Source organism: Corvus hawaiiensis, chromosome 10, assembly GCF_020740725.1.
Source record: "Corvus hawaiiensis isolate bCorHaw1 chromosome 10, bCorHaw1.pri.cur, whole genome shotgun sequence".
NCBI lineage: Eukaryota > Metazoa > Chordata > Aves > Passeriformes > Corvidae > Corvus > Corvus hawaiiensis.
Window position 1 is genome coordinate 12,411,785 of NC_063222.1, and position 24,800 is coordinate 12,436,584.

The 24,800-nt window shown below is 40.8% G+C and overlaps 1 protein-coding gene across 13 annotated transcripts; it reads left to right on the top strand.

Annotated features, from left to right (window-relative positions):
* Nucleotides 1-1,956: 1,956 nt before the first annotated feature.
* MFF (mitochondrial fission factor) lies at nt 1,957-24,489 on the top strand. Of its 13 annotated transcripts, none has more exons than XM_048313770.1 (10): nt 1,957-2,096; nt 6,457-6,674; nt 7,528-7,715; nt 8,684-8,772; nt 12,213-12,287; nt 15,426-15,584; nt 17,897-17,914; nt 21,155-21,217; nt 23,369-23,453; nt 23,817-24,489. In XM_048313770.1, exons 2-10 carry the CDS (start codon nt 6,458-6,460, stop codon nt 23,946-23,948), a joined length of 1,026 nt encoding a protein of 341 aa, XP_048169727.1. In that variant the 5' UTR covers nt 1,957-2,096; nt 6,457; the 3' UTR covers nt 23,949-24,489. The 13 variants fall into 13 exon arrangements, with proteins under 13 accessions (XP_048169727.1, XP_048169728.1, XP_048169730.1 ...); XM_048313760.1 differs by having other exon boundaries at nt 2,014-2,096; nt 7,543-7,715; XM_048313771.1 differs by lacking the exon at nt 17,897-17,914 and having other exon boundaries at nt 1,960-2,096; nt 7,543-7,715.
* Nucleotides 24,490-24,800: the final 311 nt, after the last annotated feature.

Genomic DNA, 24,800 nt, shown 5'->3' on the forward strand with positions numbered 1-24,800 from the left:
CAATTGTGCTGTCATCACTTGTCTTACTTGGGTTTTATCTCCTCTCCTTCTCCTGTTTATTACAGATAATAATAATAATAATACTTTGTTTCAATTATCAAACCATTCTGACCTCAACACAAGTTCTATTTTATTTTCTTTCTTGATTCTCCTCCCCATCCCATGGTGAGGTGGGATGTGGAGAGAGAGTGCTTGGTATAATCAGACTGTGAGCAGCAGAAAGAAAAAGGCACACCTAAAATTATTATCAAGGGTTCAGCATGAAAATAAGGAAGACAAACCACAAAAACTGTGTTGTATGCAACATTGTTAAGGATGGCCTTTTAAATCACAGATCTGAAAATCAAGGATATCTGCAGAAAAATCTGCAAACTGTCAATGGAAGTTACTTGTGCAAGGACCTGTACACAAAGCAAAAAATGGAAAGAACATCCTCAGAGGGGAAGTGATACAGCCTGATGCAATTCTTTTTGAGATGGGACAGAAGACAAGGGGCATGGGCAGTCATGACCCACTAATGGTAATTCATAATGTGATAATTCACTAGAACTCCCCACTGATGTTCTTCTGGAGGATTTCCTGTGACTCAGGACAACTCAAGTGAGCTGCCTGTGACCACTGAATTTATTAACAACAGTCATTTATTCAATGGAGTAAAAACAGTCGCATAACTGATCTCAGCATAAAATTATATATGGGGAATCACAGAAGATGGACCGTATTTCTAGTATGCTTGAAGAACCAGTTTTTAGACTGTAATTGCTTTGGGATTTTCTTGTTTGATTGTTTTTATTTTAAAGATGAAATCCTCTTGATAGTTTATAAAATGTTAAAGAGGAGGTAAATTTGAGGACTCTACATGCAGAACGATGAGGATTGCCTGGTAAGATGTGCTCAGGGCACAGCTTGTGTTTCAAGGAGGCCAGATGTAAGATCATATATCTTAATGATACTACTGTATCATTCTCAATGTTAGACAACTTTTATTTGGTAGGAGATCATATTTCTAACCACTAGCCTCTTTAAAACAGTACTGTTGACATTTGTGAAGAGCTGAATTAGCAAGTTGCAAGCCTTGGATCAATATATGCTTCAGTGCTTCTGGAACTGCTACACCTTCTGACCTGCAAAACACCGTAACCATAAATCCAAATACAGGGAAAGCTCTGAGGCTACTTTCTTCTCTTTAAAAAAATACCTGATATATATCTATATCTATATAGATATAGATAGATAGATAGATAGATAGATATACACTAGCATCTTTCATTGTATTTTCCTGTATGGAATTGGAAGGTTGAGTTACACCACGAAGCAGCAGCTGCTCCTAGGTTCTCTGAGAGTCAGTTTCAGGAAGGGTCAGCTAGTGGTGCCCTCGGAAGCGTTTTAGCGGCGTCGGCAGCCAGTGCTCTGCTGGTCCGAGCTGGCGTGTGCGCTGGCTGTCAGCGGTGGATGGCTGTCACCCACGCTTGGTGACAAACGTTCTGTAATGGTAACGCGGCGGCGATTGGTGTGGCCCAGGCAGGGCCTCGGGAGCCGAGAGCCGGCCAGACGCGAGGCTGAGCGAGCAGCGGGGTTGTTTCAGCGCGGCTGCCCCGGAGCAGCGGCTCAGGGCACAACGGGCTGTGACTCGGCAGACGTGCCCTGCAGTGCGCCGGCTCCTGCCCGTGCCGAGGGCTCAGCACACACCCAGACACGCTCTCCACGCACGCAGCACACGCTACCCCTCCGTGTATCCGCACGGAGCGCGGCTCACCGGCCGCAGCACGACCCCGGACAAAGCACAGCCACCCCGCTCCGCTCAGCGCCCGCCGCAGGTCACCTTGCCGGGGAGCCCAGCGCGCCTGCGCGGCGCAGACCTGCCCTCACTAAACATGGCTGCCCCCGGCTCCCTCGCACGTGAGGCACCGGCGAGAGCCGCTTCCGCCCGCCTCCAGTCACGTGAGCGCGGCCCTTACGGAAGCCCGATGGCGGCGCGCAGGTCGCGTTTGGCGGCTGAGCAGCGGAGCGCGGTGCGGGCGCGGTGCCGCGGTGCCTGACGCGCTCCCGGCCGGGCCGGGCTGGCCGCGCTCCCCGGTCTTTTCCTGCCTTTCGGGGTGAGTACGGACCGCCGGGGCCTCGCGGCAGCGGCCCCAGTTCTGCCTGGGGGGCTCGGCCTGTCCGCGGGGCCGCAGCCGGCCCTTCCCCGCTCTCGCAGCCGGAGCCCCTTCAGCCCGTGTGCCCCCCGCTGCCCGCAGCCGTGTGTCCGCTCAGCCCCGGCCCCCTCAGGGCCTGTCCCGTCCCGTCTCCCCGCTGCCAGCACTGCCCCTCGCCCCGATCTGGGGCCCCTCGGGCTTCGCCCCGCGGCCGGGGGCGCTGCCGGGTGTGGCGGGAGCGTTTCAGCAGCGGGACAAGCGCCTGTCCCGGGGGCTCGACCCGCCTGGGGACACTCAGAGGACGAAGCGCCGAGCCCGCGGGGTCCCCCATTCCCTCGGACATTACCGGCTGACCCGCCGTGATGACCCCTCTATAAAGGGAAGGAAGCGCCTACACCCTCCTCTATTGCCGAATGCTCTTAAATGCCGCCACAGCTCAGTGAATATTTGGGTGTTTCAGAAAAATGGTTGTCAGAGTGACGTTTTTCTGCTAACGTTCTCCAGTAATTATTTTCTTACTTAAAAAAGCCTGTTTTGTGTTAAAACCTTCTGCTGGAGTAAAGCAAACTTGAAAGAATGCAGCCTTTAGTGTTTTGTGATTGTATAGCCTTGCTCGTCTGTAATAGGTACATTTTGTTGATGTCATCCCAGTGCTAGAGAAAGGGACCAGTGTATTGTGTTAAGTTCAGCACCTGTAACTGCAGAACAGCTTTCGACGTTTAGCCTACACCTGGTGCTCCTTTCCTTCAGATTGTTCTGTTTGTGCTTTGTTAGTTTACAGCCTCTCTGATCTATATTCTGACAGTTGTAGGGCTCCAGAATAGAGTCCTTTGGGTCCTTAATTCGTATCCTTAACTTTGCTCTGGGTCTTCCTCTTCCCCTTTTTATTTGTCCAAGGATATCTGCACTCTTGCCAAGGGAACACTTTGTACCTTACGTGCACATGAACAGAGGACCTTGAAGTAGCCACATCAGGAACAAACAGTAATGGAGCTGGAGAAACTACAGTTTGGTGTGGGTTGTAAAACCTCTTCTGATCTCAGTGTTGGCAGAGCTGTACTGTTACCAGAGCTCATCTTGTATCTGGGGCTCCACACTGTGCAGAGCATTCCCCGTTGCAGCACAGATATGGCCAATGTCTGATATGGCCAATGTCTGATTATCCCTCACATTTGTATGCATTGCTTTGTCCTCAACTCTTCCATTGATGTTCTTGTTTAGGAGAGGGAGAAGGAGATACTCCTGTGTCTTTCTGAACGTACAACTCACTTTCTATAACCTCTTTTTCTCTCTTGCCTTCTCCTCTGGATTTCTTCCTTCCTTTATCTCTTTCAGTTAATGCTGCTGATGCTCATTTGCACTTCAGCTGTTCTCTGTCTATTTATCCTGTATATGTGTTTGGATTTTTATTGTCTTATCATTCTCAATTATCATGCCTCTTTATGAGATACTTAGTCCTGTAAATATCAATTTTAAAATCCTCAATCTCCCTGATTTATTATTAATACTTTCTGTAAAATGCTTTGTGTAACAAGGACATTGTAGAAAACATAACTTTGTTTTGTTCAGAAGCTTCATTAAAATGTTTGTTGCTGAGATCTCACTGGTTCTTGTTTTGCTGTTCTCTTGTGAAAAGGAGTAAAAATTGAAATCACTTTGACAGCAAATCCAGTTCTCAGTGACACGAAGTAGACAAGAGTAGGAAGATATCGAGGTATTGTATCTGTAGGTCCTTGGCAAATACTGCTAAACACACACAGTGTCATTTAGTTTATAAATACTTTATAAAGTGACTCTTCTGCTGCTGTCTGATTTTGTGTAGGTTTTACCTTGCAGCTGGAAAGCAGTTGTTGTGCAGACTTGTGTCCAAAAGCCACGCCAAGCTGTAGGGAAGCTGTGGTGCAAACACTGCTGCAGGGCAGGGATGCTTGCTCCCTAAAACCGTCCAGGTATTTCAAAATGAGAAAGTGAGCAAGTAGGGAAACACCTTCTGTGAAGTCGTGTGAGCAATAAATGTGCTTAAAGCTGTTGCCAGTCAGTACTCTGGGTACTTGTGCTTAAAGCTGTTGCCAGTCAGTACTCTGGGTACTGTAAGTTCTTAAAATTTGGTCTCTCTCTTGACATTATGATTTTTATTAGATCTGGAAATGCTTTACTGATCACAGACAATGTTTAAAATGAAAAGCACCTTTTAGAATGTGGAAATCTCAGAAGGCTGCATATTTTGTTCATGTCACTGGCTGATCTAGCACACATCTTGAAAGAGGGACAAATCTAGTTTGTAAAAGCAAAGGGCATGGATGAAAAAACTCCATGTGAAAAGGTTAAAAATTTTGAAGTGACATGCTTAAGCACCTCTTGCACTGCTATAAAGTGTTTATTCTAGTGAAATGGTTTGTTTCACTTGATACAAACAGTGAGAATTAATACAGGTGGAGTAAATCTGCAGCACTTCAAGTATCTCCTTTAAAACTAATTTTTTTAAAGTTTATATAGACCTTTTTTTAAGGTTGCACAGTGGCCTTTTTGCCTGCTCCCTGATCACCCCTTCTCCTACTGTGCTACAGTGACACTTTGAGATTAATGAGATACTTTATTTGATCTGTGGTGATAGTAAGTCTTGCAAATAACCCTGAGGCTCCCAGGATGGACCGCCAGGTGCATCACATCTTGGATATACTCTGTGTGTATTTGTGTGTTACACGATCCAGATCCTTCTCTGTGCTTCTCTCCATTGTCTGAAGGTTATTATTCAAGGTTTTATTGATAAATGTGGAAGTATTGCTTGTGTGAGATGGTGGGAGGGAGGGCTTGTGGGCTGTCTCACCTGCCTTGTGGCTGCTCTGCACTGAGGCCTTTTGCTCTCAGAGTTCTGCACGTTCAGCTCAGCAAAGTGCACACACAGCAGCAGACGTGGCCTTGCTGCCAAAAATAGTAAAGGAATGTAGCTGCAATTTTAGTGGCAAACCCTGCCTTTTTGCCAGGATGGGTTACTTCATTTAGGGACCTACTTAAGCAACACCACTAAAAGATTTCATGCTTCACATAGGCAGGTTTGCCAGGAAAGCTGTATTTGCATATTGTGTATGTATATATATGTCTAGAATCTTTGTCTTCTTATCCTCACCCTAAAAATAACCATCACCTCAGTGTGAGCTGTTGACAAGGCCCCAGCCATTGCCTGGATGAAAAGTTTCCCACAACCAGTTCTTGCAGCTCACTGTTTCCTCTGGGAGCCCCTTTCCAGCCCTACTCCAGATGCAGCTTCTGGGTCTCTTTAACTGAGCCCGTAACCATTATCTGGATCTAAGTCATCAGCAAGGGCCACTGCATGTGATCAACTTCTCCCAGCTGAGGTTCCCTTCCAGCCACCCCCCCAGTGCAGCTCTAGGATTTCTTTTTCTCTTGGCCTTAAATCTAACTTCAAACCCCCAGTTACCTTGGTCTTTGACACAGCTCCCAGCAATTGCATTAGTCAGTTTCTCACAGCCCAGTTTCTAGGAAACTCCTCCACTGCTTCATATGAGATCCCACTCCTTTTCTAGGAAAATGTATATATAAAGTATTGGCAAACTCTTTTAAGTTTAAATAATGTCTTGTTCTCTCTCCTCCCCATCTTGTATCAGTTCCGCAAAAGTAAGATTTTAATTTACAGAAAAATGTGAGAATTTTAAAGAATTGCTGCATTTGGGAAGGGTTATTAATATTCTCAGTTTTAAGCTGATTTGACAGGCTGTTGATAAGGAACTTTGTCCTTGTAGGGTGGGGTAAGATCTGGGTGACTGACAGCGAGCAGGGGGCTGCTGCCCAGACTGAGTCTTTTCTGTCATTCCCCTGCCTCAAGATGCAGTTTTTTGAGACTTCAGCCGTTTTCTCAACTACCAGTATACTGGATTTGTGTAAATGCAAATCAATAATTTAGATCTCTCACCAATCCTGAATAGATTTCCTATCAACCCTATCAATTCTTTGATGCGTTTGTTTATGTTTCTATTTCTGCCAGCTGGTGGAGGAATAGTACCTTATCTGCAGAATTTCTAGGTTGGTTTGTTTTGCCTTTTTTTTATTTGTTATGGCTCAATTTGAGGACCCTCAATTTGAGCGTTGCCTACAGCATCACTTTGTTCTTCTTTCATTGCCTGTACCTCTGAGCACTTTGTTACTACACTTCCTATGAATTTTATTGCATAATTTCTTCCTGTAAATAAGACTCTTCAGTTAGGATCTCCTACTTCCCTGGTAGTCAGAAGAAAGTGTTTCCTTTCCATACTTCCTGCTGGGTTCCTGTACTGCTCTGAGAGTTTTGGTTTCCCTTTGGCAGAATGAGTGGGGCTGCATTCCCCTCCCCAGCTGCCGAGATGGCAGAGATGAACCGGCTGCAGTACGAGATGGAATACACCGAGGGCATCAGCCAGCGCATGAGAGTCCCAGAGAAGCTCAAAGTGGCTCCTCAGAATGCTGACCTGGAGAAGGGCAGCCAGGAAGGATTTCCAAATGCCAGTGTAACTATGCAGGTTCCAGAGCGGATTGTAGTGGCAGGTATGTCTGCATTGCAGTGCAGGTGAAACCTTAAATTAGTTCCCCAGATTTCTGGATGGAAAAAATATATATTGATATGTCATTTTTAAAAGAACAACCTGTAAAATGCTTTCTGGTGTTCAAACAGTTAAAGCTCTTTAACTTGGGAAGTTTCTTAAGCTCTGAAAATGTTTTCGTGAATAGTTTTGGAGTAGCTTATAATGGAGACAGCTGATGAATTAATTATGAACAGAAGGTTTTAATTGCTGATGTTTCATCTTACTATGCTATTTTTGGATGAAAAAAATTAATGTTTATTGATTTACATCTAATTTTTAGCAATTAACTGTAAGCTGAAGTAACTAGAACAAGTTTTGGGGATGTGCTCTATATTTGTCATCTGTAATGTGTTTGATTTTAATCAGAATGCTAATTTTGTTAAGAATCTGTCTGTTATGAGTAGACTCTATCAACATTACTTTAGTATTTGTGGTCATGGGCTTTACAGTGACAGATCCAGAACTGCTGAAGGTCTTACAGTTTGCAAAATGTGTGACATGCATATATTTTATGCTTTGATGTTCCCAATCAAATACACCACTGATAGGACTGTGTCTTGAGTGCCCTCACTTGCAGTAACAGTTGATGTGGTTCAGGGTTACTCAGGATCATTGTTCTCAGAGAAACTGCTCAAATAAGTGTCAAATAATGTGGTCTTTATGAGCACTTTAATAGTAGTTTTTAACATACAAGACCTATTAAACAAGATTATACTTGATCATTTGGCATAGGCAGGGGAGGTAACTGCTGTGATGTTCTTTTGAACTGTAGCACTGGCCCTCAGGCCTCAGAACAGTTTGCTTTCTATTGACAACTGATGTTCTTGCAGGTAATAGTGAAGACATTCCATTTTCCAGACCAGCAGACCTTGACATTCTTCAGTCTACTCCATTCAAACCACTGGCATTGAAAACTCCTCCCCGTGTTATTTCTCTTAGTGATCAACCGCTAGATTTTTTGGACCTAGAAAAACCTCCACAGCAGACACCTCAAAGTGAAGAGGCCAGTATTTATTTTGCTTTTTCCTTAGATGAGAAGCATTCTACTAAAGAAAGTGAAATGACCAATGATTTCTCTACTGTCGTGTAGATCAACTTGGTGCTGACATATGTTGGGAAAATAGAAAAATATTGTTATTAGCACTATAGTTGTTCTGATTAGACTTTGAAGTGGCAGATGGCCTGGGATTGCCATGCTCAGCAAGCTTACTCCCTACTTACAAAAATAAAATCATAATTAGAACTACCCAAAATACTTCTAACAAAAAAATCCTTGCGCTGAAGAGAAGGCTGCAAGGTTTATTTACAGAGTATCAGAAAAAAGGTAAGATTCTTGCAATTCTATATAGTTAGACATTGTAATGTATATAGTTGAACTCTGGACTTCATAGCTAGATGATATAACACCACACAGAATTAATGAGTTTTAACAAAACCCTGAAAACCAGCTTCAAAGAATGGTATAACATTGGCATCCAAGTGAATAATGGCAATTGACAAAACATGGTTAATTATTTATGAAGCTGCGTATTTTATAGAATTATAAAATACAATAGAAATATGTTTATCTCTGGTGATAGGAGGTAATTCCAGAATGGTTAAGGCTGGAAGGGACCACTGGAGGTCATCTTGTCCAGCTTCCCTCAAGCAGGATCATCCTAGACCATGTTACTCACGGTTGTGTCCAGAGGGTTTTGAGTATCTCCAGAGAATATTCAAAATTCTGTTGGTTCATAGTTTTGACATCAGATCAAATGGATAGGTAACAACAGGGTTGCAGTAAGTTTGGAGCCTGATTTTACATGTACCAGCATCAGATCCTGTCATCAGTTGTTTTCTTCCTAACCGCTGTGAAACCCATGGAAATGTGCCTTTGTATCTGAGGGCAGATCTGACTGACAAAGCTCCAGTGCACAGTGTTGTGTGCTGGAACTCTCTGGCTTTTATGTCTCTTTTCCTCCTTTGCTGCAGGTGCGCTCGGTGGGAAGGCTGAAGAGAGAGCGTTCCATGAGCGAAAACGCCACGCGGCAGAATGGGCAGCTGGCCCGCAATGATTCCATGTGAGTGCAGCCCCACCTGCACGGGCACTGCTGCAGCTTTGGGACACACTGCCTTTTTTCCTTACCTTCTCCTTGCTTTTCCCAACTAATGTTTTGTATGTTGTGGCAAGTACATAATTTTAACTATTATAATGCCAACATTTTTCTTCATTTCGATGGGTTTTGTTTAATGAGGTGGCTTCTTGCAGTGAATGGGTGGAAGTGTTTGTGGGCTCGCAGTTGGTTTCACCAGTGACCATGAATTGTTATTTCAGGATATTTTTCAGTTTCTGAGTTGGTATAATATTTTTTTCCCCTGAATTTTCAGGAAATTGAGGTTTTTGTGCTTCAAAATGTTCCCAGTTCTCTCACTGTTGATATTACAATGATTTTCATTCATAGAAGAAGAAATATTTTTATTTCCTCATAAATATTAGAATAAGTGATTTTTCTTTGGTGTCACTGTGCTTCATATATTGGAATCTGTGAGTATACATATACTAATCTTCTCTGACCAAAATGGCAAGGAACATTTAGAATTGGAAACTTCATCTATTGTTACCATCCAAGGTAGCAGTTCTTAGGGCACTTTCTGAAGACATATGTCTGTAAATTTTTATTAGATATGATAGTCTTGGATTAATCATGGTTTATTCTGAGTGGCAGCATCTTTCCACCTGGAAATAACTGGTTTTGCAATGTAACACTTGGAAATCTTTTATATATGAATTTTAATATGGCTGCCATAATGAATACTTGCCTAAGAAAAAGCTTCAGATTTAAAATTTAAAAGATGGGATTCATCTGTCCCGATGTAGACTGAATAACACTGTCGCTAAATCACCATAAAACTTAATTTTCAGTGACTAGAGGGAAATAAGTGCATAACCTAGTTAGGGTCTACCTATTTTTAGTCTAAAGTAGAACAAGTGAATTATGTCCTAGAAATGCCTGTTTTCTTCTATTTACAGCAAGGGCACTAGGAGATACTTTGTGTGCTACAAATCTGACCACCTGTTAGTTTGGCTAAAACAGGTGAAATGTATCCTGATGCATGTTCCACACATGATACAGTTCTCCTTCTCTTCCAGATATTTATGGAAATATTGTTTCATATCTTGCCCTTCTTATTTAATCAGACTTTCAGTTCATACAAGTTTATAGATTGCACGTCTTGGTGCTCAGGTCTGCAGAGTCACACATATTTACTGAGCTGGCAAAACTTAGATTCCCATCTTTAAGCTCCTGATCAACTCAGTCTCTGGGTGTTCTTTCAGCCTCCTCGGTGTCCAGGTGTCACTTACCCAGTTATGTCCCGTTGGACTGGACACACTGGAATGTCACTTCAGAATGGCTTTCTCTTGCCCATCTGGTAGCTTGGACATGGTACATGCTGGAGTAGATGGTCTTCATGTGATGGGAGCTTCCTGGGAAACTTTCCTCCTTTTGATGCTGCCAGCTCTGCTTTGCCAGTCTTTGATGTATTGCACTTAAAAGGAAAAACAGATGGTAAAGAAATTCTTGCAATTTCTTGAAATTGCTTTACACTTGCTTCCCGTGTTAGTTTAGTCTTCCAAAAGTCATGGGCCATGCCAGCCATCTGAGAAAATAGTAAGATCAGCTCTGCCTATAGTTGCTGTCAGATTTCTCACACTTGTCTGGACTTCTTGAATCTGAAAATCCTAAATCTGTAAAATTCACCCATGTGCATTGCTGTCACTCTATAGTTATATATAGAATTACTGGGTTTACATGGTCTGCATGTTATTTGCTGTCACAGTTTTTAAATCTACTTTCAATCCTTCAGAGGCTTAGCAATACAATAAGCACCTGGAACCCTGTAAATTTAAAAAGTCTGTGATCAAGGAACATATAACTGGCAGCTGGCATGACTCAGTTTATCATTTACAAAAGCCAGGAAATTATGACACACCTGGAGATTAGTTTTCTTCTCTTGATGCCCACGCTAGTGCTTGATAAGGTCTGTCAAATGAATCAAAATTCCAATGCCAAGCACTTTCCATTGTATCTTTTTGATTGATCCAGGATCTCTTCTCTTGCTTGTATGAAAAATAATAGCTAGATTATATTGAGCCTTCTGATCTGTATTCTCTGCTGCCCGTGTAGAAGATATCCTTCTTCATTGCAGTATTCTGCACTTGCTGACCTGCAGATAATGTATTTTAGTAGAACTTCATTTTTCTCTTGTCCTCCCAAGCGCTTGTTTTCTTATGACAGAAGTTATGCTGAGTCTAGTGTTAGATCACCTGCTTTGAAATCACAGTGGTTCCTAGAAATGGCTTCTTTCTTTGTCATAATTGCTTCTTCTGGTACAATATGATCAAAAAAAAAGAAATCACTTCGAACATGCTATGGCACTCTGTGATGCTGAGTCTGACATTCCTCCCTCATCTGGGTTTTGTCAGTTTCCAAGTGGAGGATGTGACTTTGTACCTGGCTAATTCTCAGGAGAATGTTCTGTGGATTCAGACTGTAAAAACACCCACGTTCCACAGTGGAACCTGTGTGGCTCCCAAAAATGCAGAAAAGCCAGGCATTCTGTACTTGGTGAAAAAATAACCTCTTGGCTCTTGTTTCCTCACAATTTAAGCCCACAGGACATAGAGTGTAAACTGCAAAAGAAAAGACAAATTTCATGTAAATCTATTCTTTGCACAACAGAAAATGTAATTGTGCACCTGTTGCCTCATTTATATCACCTTGAAATTCCTTTACCATCTGGAAATACTCATTTTTCCAGTGATACAAAAATACAAGAAACTAGCTGCTCCTGAAGTTCTTATATGTGGTGTTGTTGGCTGAAAAAATGGTTTACTTCTGCACTAACAAATGCTGTGGTGCTCTACCTTGACAAAAATCAGCTCTTCTTTCTTTGCTTGTGTGAAATCTGGTTCACATCTTCAAATAGAAAAGGAAGTCCACGTGATGGGCTGCTCAGATGCTGTGATGAGGACTCCAGTGAAGAGGCTCTTGGAGCACTGCCTATTAAAACCTTTGTTGTCAAAATATGGCTACAGTTCTCAAGTTTTAATCTAGCACACTGTTGTCCTCCTTGGACAAAATATGCAGATGTACTGTGTGAAATTCCAGTGCTTGACTTACAAAGTGACAAAATTAAACATTCTGGAATAGATTGTCAGGTGCAAGTGAGAGTTGGCTGGGCTCCCTATCACAGTGTTCTTGACATGGCACAAGTAGTTGTTTCTGTTCCATTGTCTTTCTCTTCTTCTCATCCAGTTGCATGCAGAGACAGTTCTGAGGATTTTTTGGCAGCTGGGCTTCACTAAAGTCAGCAATTCTCTAATGCTCTTAGAAATCCTGGGACTAACAAGTACCTGCTGGTACAATAACTGTCTGTGCAGCAATAATGACAGCTCTCTAAATTACAATCCCTCTATTTCTAAGGATGCTTACTTAAGAGATTACAATTATTATTCAAGGTGGCACAGATCAGATACTGTCCCAAGAAATAAAATGCCACGGTTCCAGTCACCTCTTTCGACTAAGGATTGCACGTAAGCCTGAATGTTACCTGAAATGATGAAAATCAAGAGTGTGTTTAATTCTGTAGCTCTCTGCAGTACTAATATTCTGACTAAGTAGCTGTAGTTTAGAATATAAAATTTGAAACAGCTACACTGAATGTGTGGTTTCTAATTTTGCTTCAGGGTTTCTCAAACTTGGCCAAATTGTTTCCCTCTGTAAAGAGCATAGGGAAAGACACCTGACAGCTAATGAAAGGGACAGTTAAATTTCAAAATAACTTTAGTTTGTTTGACTCATTGTTCTTTGGCTGGGTTTGAATAGCTGGAGAAACAAAGCTTTTCATTGGTCATTGCCAGCCAATGCTGAAGGCAAGGATTCCCCTTCTGTATTGGAGGTCACCAAACTACCAAAAGTGCATGGAAAAGTGAGCAGCACTTAATTTTCATTCTGCTCCAGCCTTTTCCTTAGAATAACACATCTTTCTAGAGAGTTCAGTTTCACAGTTTGAGAAATTCTGTTCTTCATGCAAGTCATGGAGGAGAAGGTGATGGTGTGCATGTCTGTCTATGTGCTTGAATTTAAAGTAACCTTAATAAGTTGAATCTGTTTACTTCTCATTGGATACTGCCGGAACTGCAAGTCAGAGAAATATCTGAAATAAAGCTTGTGTACATCATAAATGCTTTGAGAAGGTTTAGGGGAGATTACTGCTAAACTAAAACCTCTGCATACGGCAAAAGGCTACTGTGCTCTTTATAGTAATGTCTGTAATTTCATGTTGTTTGGTTTGGTTCCAAGCCCTGGAATTGACTGGTGTCTGTAATCAGGGAATAATAAAGTAAGTGGCTGGAGCTGTATTTAAGAATTCTTTTCAGAAATGAGAAACAAATTTATACGTACAAGAAGACCATTTAACTAGAAATGGAGGAGGAAATGAGGATAGCCACCATGTCTAATGATAAGTGCTCATACTACATATTAGAGAGTTGTCGTTATGGCAGAGATTTTTTTTTCTTATGTTATCTGGGCTGATTTGTGTGTTAGGTAATTGCTTTATATTTCTTCTTCATGGTCTCTGACATAGTCCAGAGGACTACCATATGTTTACAGGACAGTAATTTCAAATCCTGAAAAAGGGAAATAGAAGAAAAATTTTGCTTCTCTCTCCACCCCTCAGTCATGGCCTTTGTGCCCTTCATAGAATTATTCTCATTTTGTGATTTTTCCGTACTATATACACTTTGAATTTAATCAGCACATGTAACTTAATTCTGGAACCGTACAGTCTTAGTTAAACTGGGGTTTTTTTGCATTTGCTTTTTAATTTTTTAGAATTTTTTTTAGTATATACAGAAGTCTTTGTATGCAAATATCATTGCTATAGTATTTACAGTAATACCATTCTGGACAGCAGGAATTCCACAATGTCTTCTGTTTTGCAATATGTCTAAATATTATTTGCTACCTGGTTTTTTTTTTTAAGTTGTCTTTCGCCCTATTCTGTAAATCTCTGAAGTGGTGAACGGGAGAAATTACTTTTAATGTAAAACATAACTGTGAGTTCAAGCCTTAACTCTTCCCTCATTTGCCTCAATCCAGCAAATCCACAAGGATTAAAAATTCTGATAAATTCATTTTAGTGGCAATATTTTGAACTTGCCCCTGCTGCTTGCTATTTTTCTACTGAATATTGGCATTTCTAGTGTAATTCCAGAGTAAAATACGTGGGTGTGACAACTACCAGTGATTACACAGTAGAAGTCATCATAAATATAGAAGAAAGGTGGGTTCTACAAGTGTTGGAGAACAATAAAAGCTGTAAGGAAGCAACCAGATATTTATTGAAATGTAGCCTATGGGAGCATGAAAAGATACCTACCCTTTAGGTAATAAACAGTGACCAGTATCAGCCAAGCACCAGCTGCTGCAGTCTTTGAATGTCCCTTGAGGCCCAGGATGGCTGAACTCTGCTGTGGGTGAGGTGACATTCATGTAACATTCTTTGATTCAGTCTGTTCAATGGAACTTCCTTTCTTACTCAGCTCTGTGATCTTGCTGCCAGCCACTTGCAGAGCAACTCTATTCAAAGTAAGAGTATCCACAGAATTCTGACCCAGCTAGAGATTAGCCAAATACCAAACCAGCTTCCAAGTACTCAGCATTAGTGTTTTATTAAAATGCCAAGGTCAAAAAGATTGACATTCTAAATCCAAAGCTGTGTAGCAAAGCACAAGTGGCAAGGAAATATGTTGAAATATAGGTGCTAATCTAGGAATGAAAGCTAACCCAAGATTTAACAGGTACAGTGGCTCTCACTTGGTTTGCATGTGTGTTAATATTTACAATTAAGTTAACACAAATTAATTCCTATTAAAAAAGCATCTCATCTTTAATTAAAGTTTCCAGATTAAATCAAGATTAAGTCTTGATGTGTGCAGGAAATGTGAATAAAGTCACTTTGAATGTAAAGAAACATAAGCAAATCATAGGCAGTTTATCAAAACTAATTTCTTTCTGATAGAAAAGTTTTGTATAATCCAAATGGCCATGTTTGAATTCCAGTCCTGCATATTTTAAATAATATTTTTTGCATCATACTCAACAAGTTAGATCATGTAATTTGTTGTCACTGGGATGTGAATTTTTATTATTTTTGGAATTTGTTGCAGTTTGCCTTTAAACTTGTTCATGTGCAAATCAAAATACTATCTTGATCACAGCTTCCAAAAAATTTTATTGAAAGTGTTCTGTGTGAGATGTCCTTATTGAAAAAGGCTTGTTTTTTGAAAAGACATGATGTGTAGGATTTTCTTAAAATGCCAGTGCTTGTATAAACACTCCTCTCCTTGATGTCAGTGGGGACTTGAACACTGACTTCAACAGGTACAGATTTAGCTGTACATGCACTCTGTAAGAACTAACTTGTATAACAGATCAAAACTGTGTCCTTATTACTACTTGTGTTTGCCTCTGATGAACGTATGTAAATGTAGCTCATAATCCCCACACCGCTAGAATTTGGGAGTGTTACCTTACAGTGGTGGGAGAAGGGTAAACCAAAAGCAAGCAATAAGCATTTTGGAATGGGGTCTATCTGAAAAGCTTTTTTTTAATTTAAAATCTGACTTTAGTATTTCTCTCTTCATTTACTGTGCTTGTATGAACAGTGTGACCCCATCACTGCAACAGGCTCGTGTCTGTCCTCCCAATATGTTACCTGAAGATGGAATTAATCTTTACTCTGCTCGTGGCATTTTGTCGTTTATCCAGTCTTCCACTCGTAGGGCTTACCAGCAGGTCTTGGATGTGCTGGATGAAAACCGCAGGTGATTGGTTGTCACTGATTCTGCCAGCTTCTGCTGCTTTGTTTTTCTTTTCTCCTTTTTAGTGGAGTTTGGTTTCTGTTTACAAAATGATGAGATGAATTTATTTGCTTTTGCTTTCCTTTGCTTTCACTATTCATAAGCAATTTAAATGTCCAAAATTCACATTTCAAAATGCTTCTGTTTCAAATATAGGATTGTTTTGGTTTCCTTCCAAATAAAAATCTAAATAGGAAGGTTAGCCTGTGGCTACAAGGGGTTTTGCTGTTTTGAGATTATCAGTGTTTTCTGCAATTAATACTTGACCCCAAACCTGCAAATTTAAAGGCCTTGTCTTCTGTTTTTCTTTTGGTGAGCAGTGGTGCAAATCAATAAGATTGGGTTGATGATGTCATAAATCATTAAAACACATGTGCAGAAACAGGGTAGAATATTACAAGGCATTGTAGACTACTTTCAATAATGTGTCAAGACTTGAAACTGTTATGGTTTATATTGGGAATGGTTCTCTCTGGTGGCCATGCTGGATGCTGAGAGCAAGAAAGGCAGGGGACACTGAGGAGTTAGTTGCTGCTCTGATTATTGCTGTCTCTGATTTTATGGATAAGCTGACACTTGGAGAGTAATGAGCCAGAACAAGCCTCATGGCAATCCCTGTATAGTTATTTCCATTCTCTTCAGTGGAGTTTTGCCCGCTTGGTGTACCCTTGCACTGTTTGGATTTGGGATTTGGAAGCGTTCCAGGAACGGCATGTTTAACACTATAGAAACATTCATAAGGATTAACAATGGCAATGTTCATTTACCAAAAGCAATTTTCAGTTTAGCTGTATGCCAGCACAGAAGTTCAGGTAACAATTGCACACAGTCTCTAGTGTAGGGCTAGCTCAGACCTCTGCCAGGAGGTTGAATTAGGGGAAATAATTGGTAAGAACACTGGGAGGAACTGTTTTTTTTCCTGCAGCCCTTCAGTGTGGCCTGTGCTAGCAAGTTCTCTGAAATTTGCCATCTGCCTCTGCTAATATCCCAGCAGCACACTTACTATTTGTAGTGTGAAGTTTAAATTATTTGCTTTCTAGTTGTTTGGGTAACGAAATGGGACTATCAAGCCAATCTTACTGTGAATGTCTGTGTGTTTGCAGTCACTTTCCAAACTGGCACCTCCTGTAGCTCACTGTGTTTGCTGACCTGACAATACATAAATGCCCATATTAACATTCCTGAATTGTAAAGAACTCCAGTCTTGCTGGCCATTGTATTCTTAAGCTGGGATGCAGAAAAACAAACAAAATCAGCTGCATAGAGTCCCTTGAAATACTGTGAGTTGGGTGCTTAACTAATGAATTATTTAATCCTATGAAATGCCAGGCTGTAGCTGTTAATTTTGATGCCTATCAACAGTTGGGCATCAATACTGGTTTTTTTCCTTATCAATATTAAAATTGTATGGAATGATAAATTTGTTTTGCCAAATTAAAGCTCCCAGATACGAAGAAACTGTACTATGAGCAGTAGTACTTATGGATCCTGTGCCAAGAGTCCTTCTTAAAATATAGTTTGGAGCTGTAGCCCTTTTTCCAGCCTGCAGTGAAGCTAACAGGTTTTATTCCTGGCTTCTCTTATGCATGTTCTTGCCTGCGTTTTCTTGGATTCTGGAAAACAGATCCATATACATACATACACTTTCAACTTACTTCAATTATCAGAAAACTTCTAGGATTCTGAATACTTCAAAAGCTGCATTACTCATGCTGGTTTGAGTTAATTTTTCAGGTGTTCTTGCTAACCTTCCTAGAAGGAATGGGAAACCTGTTTCTAGCCACCTATGGATAAATAGGTGCCAAAATAATGAACTTTTCAATAAGGTGAAAGTGTATTCTTTGTGGCTGGGTGTTTAGACACCCACCATTACAGCTGGCGTGGGAATGTGAAATTTGGATGATCCACTTGCATGGTTGCAAAATACTGTTCATCTTAAATTGCTCCAAAGCTGCACTCTGTTCTTTTGCTCTGTGTAATGTGCTTTCTATCTCAAAGCCTTACCTATTTTAACATTTTATGCTTAATACTTGAAGAGGTCTTCTAAAATTAACAAGATCTGACTGTATGTTACTCACTGAAAATATTTTTAACTTGTTTTATAGCTTGTCTTTTTTCCAAACATTTTCCAATCTACTAAAACTGCTAACGGTAGGTGCTGATGGTACTGCTGCAGATAATGAGTTATGCCTAGCTCAGCCAGCACTGCTCACATAAAGGGTTATTTAAATGAGCACAAATTTAATGATCACTGTTTACTCTTGCATTTCCTTCAGCTTGGACAAGGACAATAGGTCAGTTTTGGTTTCTAGTTCTAACCATTTTTCTGTTTCAGTTTCTGTGGAATGACTGTAGGGCCTACCCCTAGTGTCCTTTAAAGACTGATCTTTTATGCTCTAGACAGCAGAAAAAAATCTGAAAACACATCAGCCAAACAGACAAGCCCCAAAAAAGCTCCATGCATTTAAGGAGATTTTAGTGATGTGTAAATGCAGGAAAAACAGACAATTTCATATCTGTATAGAGCTGTGTTGAAATCTATACTTTGTCTAAACTGTTCTTTGTCTCTTGGGTCTCAGTACATTTTATTTAGGAGGAAAGAGCATGGCAACTTATTATTTCCTTTCTTTAGGATAGCCCTTTCTAAAAAGCCACTGTCCTTTTAAAATGCCAAACTTCACCCACATAATCATAACCTGAGGTTTTATAAGATCATTTTTTATCTTGAGAAAGTTAATGATATTTTTCATTGTAGAAATAAAATGGGAAGCGAGTTAGGACCATCAAAGAGGGCTACACTTGACTCTGGCCTGGGGTAATAATAGTTCAGACGGAAATGAGATGGGTGTGCAGATGTGAAGGAGGCTGGGAAAGGCAGCAGCTATTGCTGTACTTTATGGGGTAACTGCTGGCGGCACTGAGACAAGCAGGGGTAGCAGTGTGAGCCAGCCACTGCCCTGTCTGTACTTCAAAAGCTCACCCGGTTCATGTCCAGAACACATCCCTTTATCCTACTGCCCATTCTTGCAGCCTTGCTGAGACTTGCAGAGGTATTTTAAAGGACAGCCAGAGGTGAACACAGCTGCTGCCTCTGCTAAGCAAAGAGTGTGTGCTGGCCCCAGTCCCCTGCCACAGGCACAGAAATGATGGAAGCTGGACCAGGTTCTTGGATTGTCCACCCCTTGTTGTTTCCCTCCCAGACCATGTGTTTAGGGTTGCATCATCGCTGTAGAACCAGAAGAAGACAGACCAGATTCTGTTGCTCCTTGCCTTACTTCCTGTTTGCCCACTGGTATTAAATTGTATTCCTGTGCATTCCCTTCAAGTTTGAGGTTGTTGCTGTATTTGCAGGGAGTACACATGACCTTGGAGTTATGGCTTCTTCTGATCAGACACTAATGTTTAGGATGGAATTGACAGAAGTAGCCAGAAACTTCAAAGTTCTAATGTACACCTATTTTTTTAATGTACACTTATTTTTTTGAAGAAGGCCATGCATTTAATAGCTTGCCTATATTGTGCATTCTGTATTTACCAAAAAACTTGCTGCTAATTTTGGGGTAAGGATCTCAGTTACGAAGCCACTGTGATCTATGTAATCAATTTTCTGTTGATATAAAAACCAAGCAGGTAGAAGTGTAGAAGAGGTAGGGGAATATTGTGGTATTACTTTTGGGCCCACCTGTAATGAAATAAAATGTAAACTGTAAAGAAAAGGAAGAAACAACATGCAGCTTCTTAACAGCCTGGCTGTGTTGGGAAGTGGGATTAAAGACTAGTCTTTAATTTAAATTCCAGACTCGCACAGATCCCAGAGTGCTCTGGGTTTGTGCCTTGCTGTAGCCCTCAGCTGTCTCCCAGCCTGTGACTTTCCTTGGGAAGGGTAGTTGTAGATTAGTATTGATTAATTCTACAACAGCTGTGAAACTTTGTTTCCCAAAAGATGGCACAGAGGCTGAATTTAGAGAGCACTTGAGACTATTATTCTCATTACACAGAATCCAAATGTTGTCCTGTGTCAGATGGTGTGGGAAATGCCTGCTGGATACTGGCCCTGGCATTCACGTATCTGCCAGTTAGTTATAGGTGACTTAAGTTCTCAGAGAAATTCTGTGACCTTTTCCATAGCTTGTGTGCTTGATTTCTTACTCTGTCTCAAAGTATTTAGTTGTAGCATCTGTCAGACAAGACTTTGACCAGCTGAATTCTTTCTCTGATTAGGAATACCTTTTTTTTTTGATAACTTTTTTTGATACATCTTGTATGTTTAGGTAAGAACATTCTTTATGTATTGGAAATGGGGCTTGCTGTTTTGTCAAGCACGTCATGCTGGCTTAAGTGCTAGAGAGGAGACCATTGTACTTATGGTGCTAACTAGAGTAGGACCTAGTCCCAATAAATAGTGCCTCAGGTAGCAGAGTTTGCCAAGGCTCCTAGATCCTGATCTTTTGAAGTGAGGCTGGTGGTTGTGATATTTTTGCATGGTTCTGGCTGGCTTTCAGGCCAGGCCACAGCATTCTCCCGGCCACCTTGGTACCAAAGCTCTGCCTCCCACACAGACCTGCTGGAAAGATCTTCATACCCAGATTCTCTTTGTCTTCATTTTTATAGCCTGCAGTATACATAGGTTAAATGCATGGTACAAGTATCTCCAGTTGGCATTGGGAAAATGAAAGAGATTGAAAAAAGATTTCAGGCTCCTGCAGAGTTTGTTGCACATCTGTGATGTGGAACATTAATGCCTCGTTACCAGAGGCAGTGGAAACTCGAGGTGCCAGCTTGTCAGAGGGTACTGCTGGTCCTCTCATCTGCTGTGAACTGTAGTACAGTAACTTCTCTTTGCAAACTTCATGTATATTAGAAAGTTGCAGCAGTTTAAAAAGCTCTACCTTTTCTTCCTCTCTGCCCAGAAAGAAAAAGAGCAGCATTTGTAAGGATGTTCAGACATCTGCCTGAAGCCTGTAGTCACTTCTCCCTGGAGAGATCTACTTCTCTTCAGACTATTTGTGGCCCTTAGGATACCAGCCCAAGTTTTCTGAATTACATCTAGCATAGATGAATACAGGAAAGACAAATCTCCCCTTTCCCTACAGGGAGGAGAGGATGATTAAAAGTGTTTTTATAAGTACGTGTAGTACATTTATTGATTTCCTGTTATTGTTGGGTAAGGTTTTAGATTTGGGGGGTAAAATTTTTATTTTTTAACCTGAAGTTTCCCATGATTAGCTTATAAGGCTGATAATAGTCACCTAAATTTCTATTCCAATAGTTTGTCTTCTGTAAATGAAGCTGCTTCATGAAAAATTTGCTTACATATCTTAGCTGCAAAAACATTCAGTGTTGATTAAATTTGAATGAGAGAAATATGAAAGTGCAATTTACCAGAAAATAAATTATAGAAGGTATATTGAAACATTATAGAGTATATCTGGAAGTATTTTGATGTTCCTTTGTTCTGTGTGTTTTACCTCTTATCTCTGTTTGTCATTTCCTGGTTCTGTCTTGTGCTTTCAATCTACAAAATCCTGCTGTAGGCCAATGTTACGTGGTGGGTCAGCTGCTACCACTTCCTCTAACCCTCATCATGACAACACCAGGTAAAGAGCATTTTTTTGTTAAGTCATGATCCACTAATTCTAAAATTCAGATTTCTGTTCCCCTCTTTCCAGTGATGTTATTTTAAAACACAGTGCTCATTTTTATGCTGCATCTCAACTCTTGAGATATTTCAGGCCTTTATTCCTTCCCCATCCAAGTCACCTGCCCAGATCTCAGTTGTCTGAGATACACTGTGCTGCAGATCTCTGACTCAGGTTAATGCATGACAGGAGGCTCTTACATTATATGAGCTGTATAGTTCCAGTATTTGCTATTAATAGGGAGCTTGCTAGAAAATTTGGCCTTACCTCACCTAATTTGGAGGTACTCTCAGTAACATGCCTGTGATTGTTTGTTGGGTGTAGCTGGGTGCCTTTTCCCTGCCATTCATTGTCTTGGCAGATTGACATCGTGTCAGTGGAACTGGGTAAAAGATTGACACATAATCCCATCATCAGGATAATGGAAAAAAAATAGTCCCTTCACATCCATTTTTCCCATTTGCCATTTAGACTTCAGTGCTTTCATTAAAATGGAGGTTTAGATTTGTGCTTAAGTAGAAATTGGATTCAAGCAGGTGATTCTTCTCTAACTCAGGAATTCAGTTTTTTAAATGGCCCAAGAGATATCTCAAGGGGTTTCTTGCTGGTAACCCTCTTGATTTAACCCTTGGAGTGGCTTGGAAATTGTAGAGCAGCAGTGATACACTGTGATGTGAGCTGGGAGGGAGGCATGTGCATCTCACTGAAATGCTGACCCTTCCTGCCTCTCACAGGGGAGGGTGAGGGACAACTGTGCTGTAGAGCCGTAGGTGCATCTACTACTAATAAAAAAATAACTACAAAAAGACCCTTATCAGAAATTTCTTTGGCTTTCAGAGGACCTGTAGAGTAAGGAAAACTTGATTTATATTTTTGCAGATCTGAAGGATTTCACTGTTCTTGAAGTCCAGACTAGTGCAACTCTCATGTAGCAATAGCAGTTATTCTTGAGAAACAAAGTATTGATGAGCAGTGATACATGGAAATGTGACAATTTGTCTGTTGGGGGAAGAGAGGCTGCTTGAGCTGAGGGCATTTAAGAGCAGTTTCTTGAACGTGATGGAAGAATCTGCAGTGCAAAATTAGTTTCTGCGCTTAAGTGCATTCTGCAAGCTCCAGGAATTCTGCTCATATTCTCGTTAGTTCAAGTTGACCATTAACTGTCATTAAATGCTAAACATTCTTTTAGGTGTATTCATTGTCAATTTGGTAGCCTTGGCATCATTTTGTTCCATTTCCTAAGCTGTTTGCAGCAGTTGTTCACGGGTCCTAATGAGAAAGGAAGTCAACGGGAGCTAATATTGGAAACAAAGGTTTTAAGATAGAAAGTGAGAAGCTCAGGGGTAGGTGGGGGATCAGGAACTGTTTTTACCTGTTAGTTGTTGGAAATTAATCTGGTTAAGAGATAGCACTTGGATGATCAAAATACATACCTATGTAGACTTTCTGCCACTTTTTAACTGATAATAAATGTTCTGTATTTATTTAACTTGTCGTGGAGTTGGAATAATGCTCTTTCTGAATTGCTGCATTAAGAAAACTCAGAGTGCCCTAGGAACAAACTTTCTAATGCACACAGTTCAGCAAGCAGTGAGTAACTCTGCACTGGGTTCTGTTTGCCAGATTCTCTGCCTAAAATACAGAAATTAATGTGACTGAGGTTCTTAATCTCAGTAAGTGTCCCCTTGGGACATTTAAGTAGGTACTTAAAGAAGACACTTCGCAAGTCTCTGGTTATTTCTACTCTTGCCAGGTCTCTTGCAACTTTGGCACTGTAGGTCAGGCAATGTTCAGGTTTCATGAATCAGTTAAATAACTGGAAACAGTCTTTTGAGGAACTGTGTGTCAGCAGGAAGTTTGTCTGTGTAGAGAATCTTCAAAAATATTTAAGTGTGGAGAGCAACCAACCCGAATTTAGTCAAGCACTTACCCACTTCATATGTGCTTTACACAGTTAGGATCCTATTGAAATGCAGCTCTGTAACAGCTGCAAAAAAAAATTTAGTTCTTCTTTCCATCACCACCAAAATATTCACCTGCTAGAATGTTGATAAAATATGGCATGATCTGCATGGCTGAGACAGCTGAACCTTCTCCTTTCTCTGATAGATATGGTCTCTCCAACTTCGATACGACGCTCGAGGGAACACCAGATGACATGACAGTTGTAGATGCTGCCTCCTTACGAAGACAGGTATGTAAAGCACGGTAGTTGACAGTATTAGGACAAAGCTGTAGTGGTAAAATGGAGAAAGAGGTTTTCTCTATGACTACAAAGGTATCCACAACAGGCAAGGGCAAGGGCTCCTCTCTGTGCCCCTGCTGGACTGCCCTCACATATCATGTATTGTTCTGGAAATCTGGAGAATCTGACTCCGTTTCTGTTCCTAAATATTAGGGACTGTAAGATTTAGTCACTACTGACTGAAGACAGAGTCAAACTATCAACTGTTTAACATCCATCTGTTTGAGATACTAATTTTACGTGGTTATTTGGAAGCTTCTAGAAGGTGTGGCAACTTTCAATGAAATATTAAAAGCCTGTATTTGTTTTTAGATAATCAAACTTAATCGCCGTCTCCAGCTCCTGGAAGAAGAGAACAAAGAGCGTGCTAAGAGGGAAATGATCATGTATTCCATTACTGTAGCTTTCTGGCTACTCAATAGCTGGCTTTGGTTTCGGCGCTAGACACAGCTCTCGGAAAGATTTACTAGTTGAAAACACAAACAATTTGCAAAATTCCTTGTTTCTGTTTCGGAATTGTATGCTGTTTTATAATGAATACACTGGAAACTTCTACCACAGATAAAGGCTCTAGAATTGCAGTATTAAAGGGACACCTTGTTCAGTTATATAATGTATTTAATAGATTTGCATTGCAAATGCTGCAGTATCCTCCTTTGCATGCTTCTGTGTAAACATGGACCAGCCCATGGGGAGTCTGCTTCATGCAGTGTGACAGCAGTCTCCAGGACTAGCCACTGGAGGTTTTGTTGTGGAACGAAGAGAACAAATGAAATGGGTTTGGAAAAAAAAAAACAAAAACAAAGGAATAAAAAGTCATTTTTATTGTTCTGTTGTTAGATGCAATTAAACAATTGCACTAGTTTTCCTTTAGTCCAAGTAGTTTGAGATGGGCCATAATCAAGAAGTGTGTCCTGTTTCATGAGTATGTTCCTTGTTTAAGTACATGTTCAGGTTGAATAATAAAAGGAATTCTTTGCTAACATGCAGATTGTCCAGAGGTGTGTAATATGTATTTTTTTTAGGTTTAATTTTGCAGATGTTTTTCTATAAAATACATTTTTAAACAAGTCAGTCTGTGAGTGATCAACATATTATGGAGTACAAGATTTTGATGTAGTATCTTTAATAAAACTCTCTCAAAAAAAGCCCAGCCCCAAACCATTGTTTAATATCATTTATGAGAATTTATCTGAGATTTTATCTAAACTATTAGTCTTTGAAGTAAGTAGTGGCAGTGGCCTGAACAGCTCTAAAGCAGCAGGGGGGCATGTGACAGCCCAGTGCAGGCTGCCA

Bases quoted from the DNA above. Each gene is read 5' to 3' on its own strand.
- MFF (XM_048313770.1), top strand. From the start codon at position 6,458: ATGAGTGGGGCTGCATTCCCCTCCCCAGCTGCCGAGATGGCAGAGATG. The intron at 21,218-23,368 runs GTAAAGAGCATT...TTTCTCTGATAG, and splicing joins CCTCATCATGACAACACCAG to ATATGGTCTCTCCAACTTCG. The intron at 23,454-23,816 runs GTATGTAAAGCA...ATTTGTTTTTAG, and splicing joins CTGCCTCCTTACGAAGACAG to ATAATCAAACTTAATCGCCG.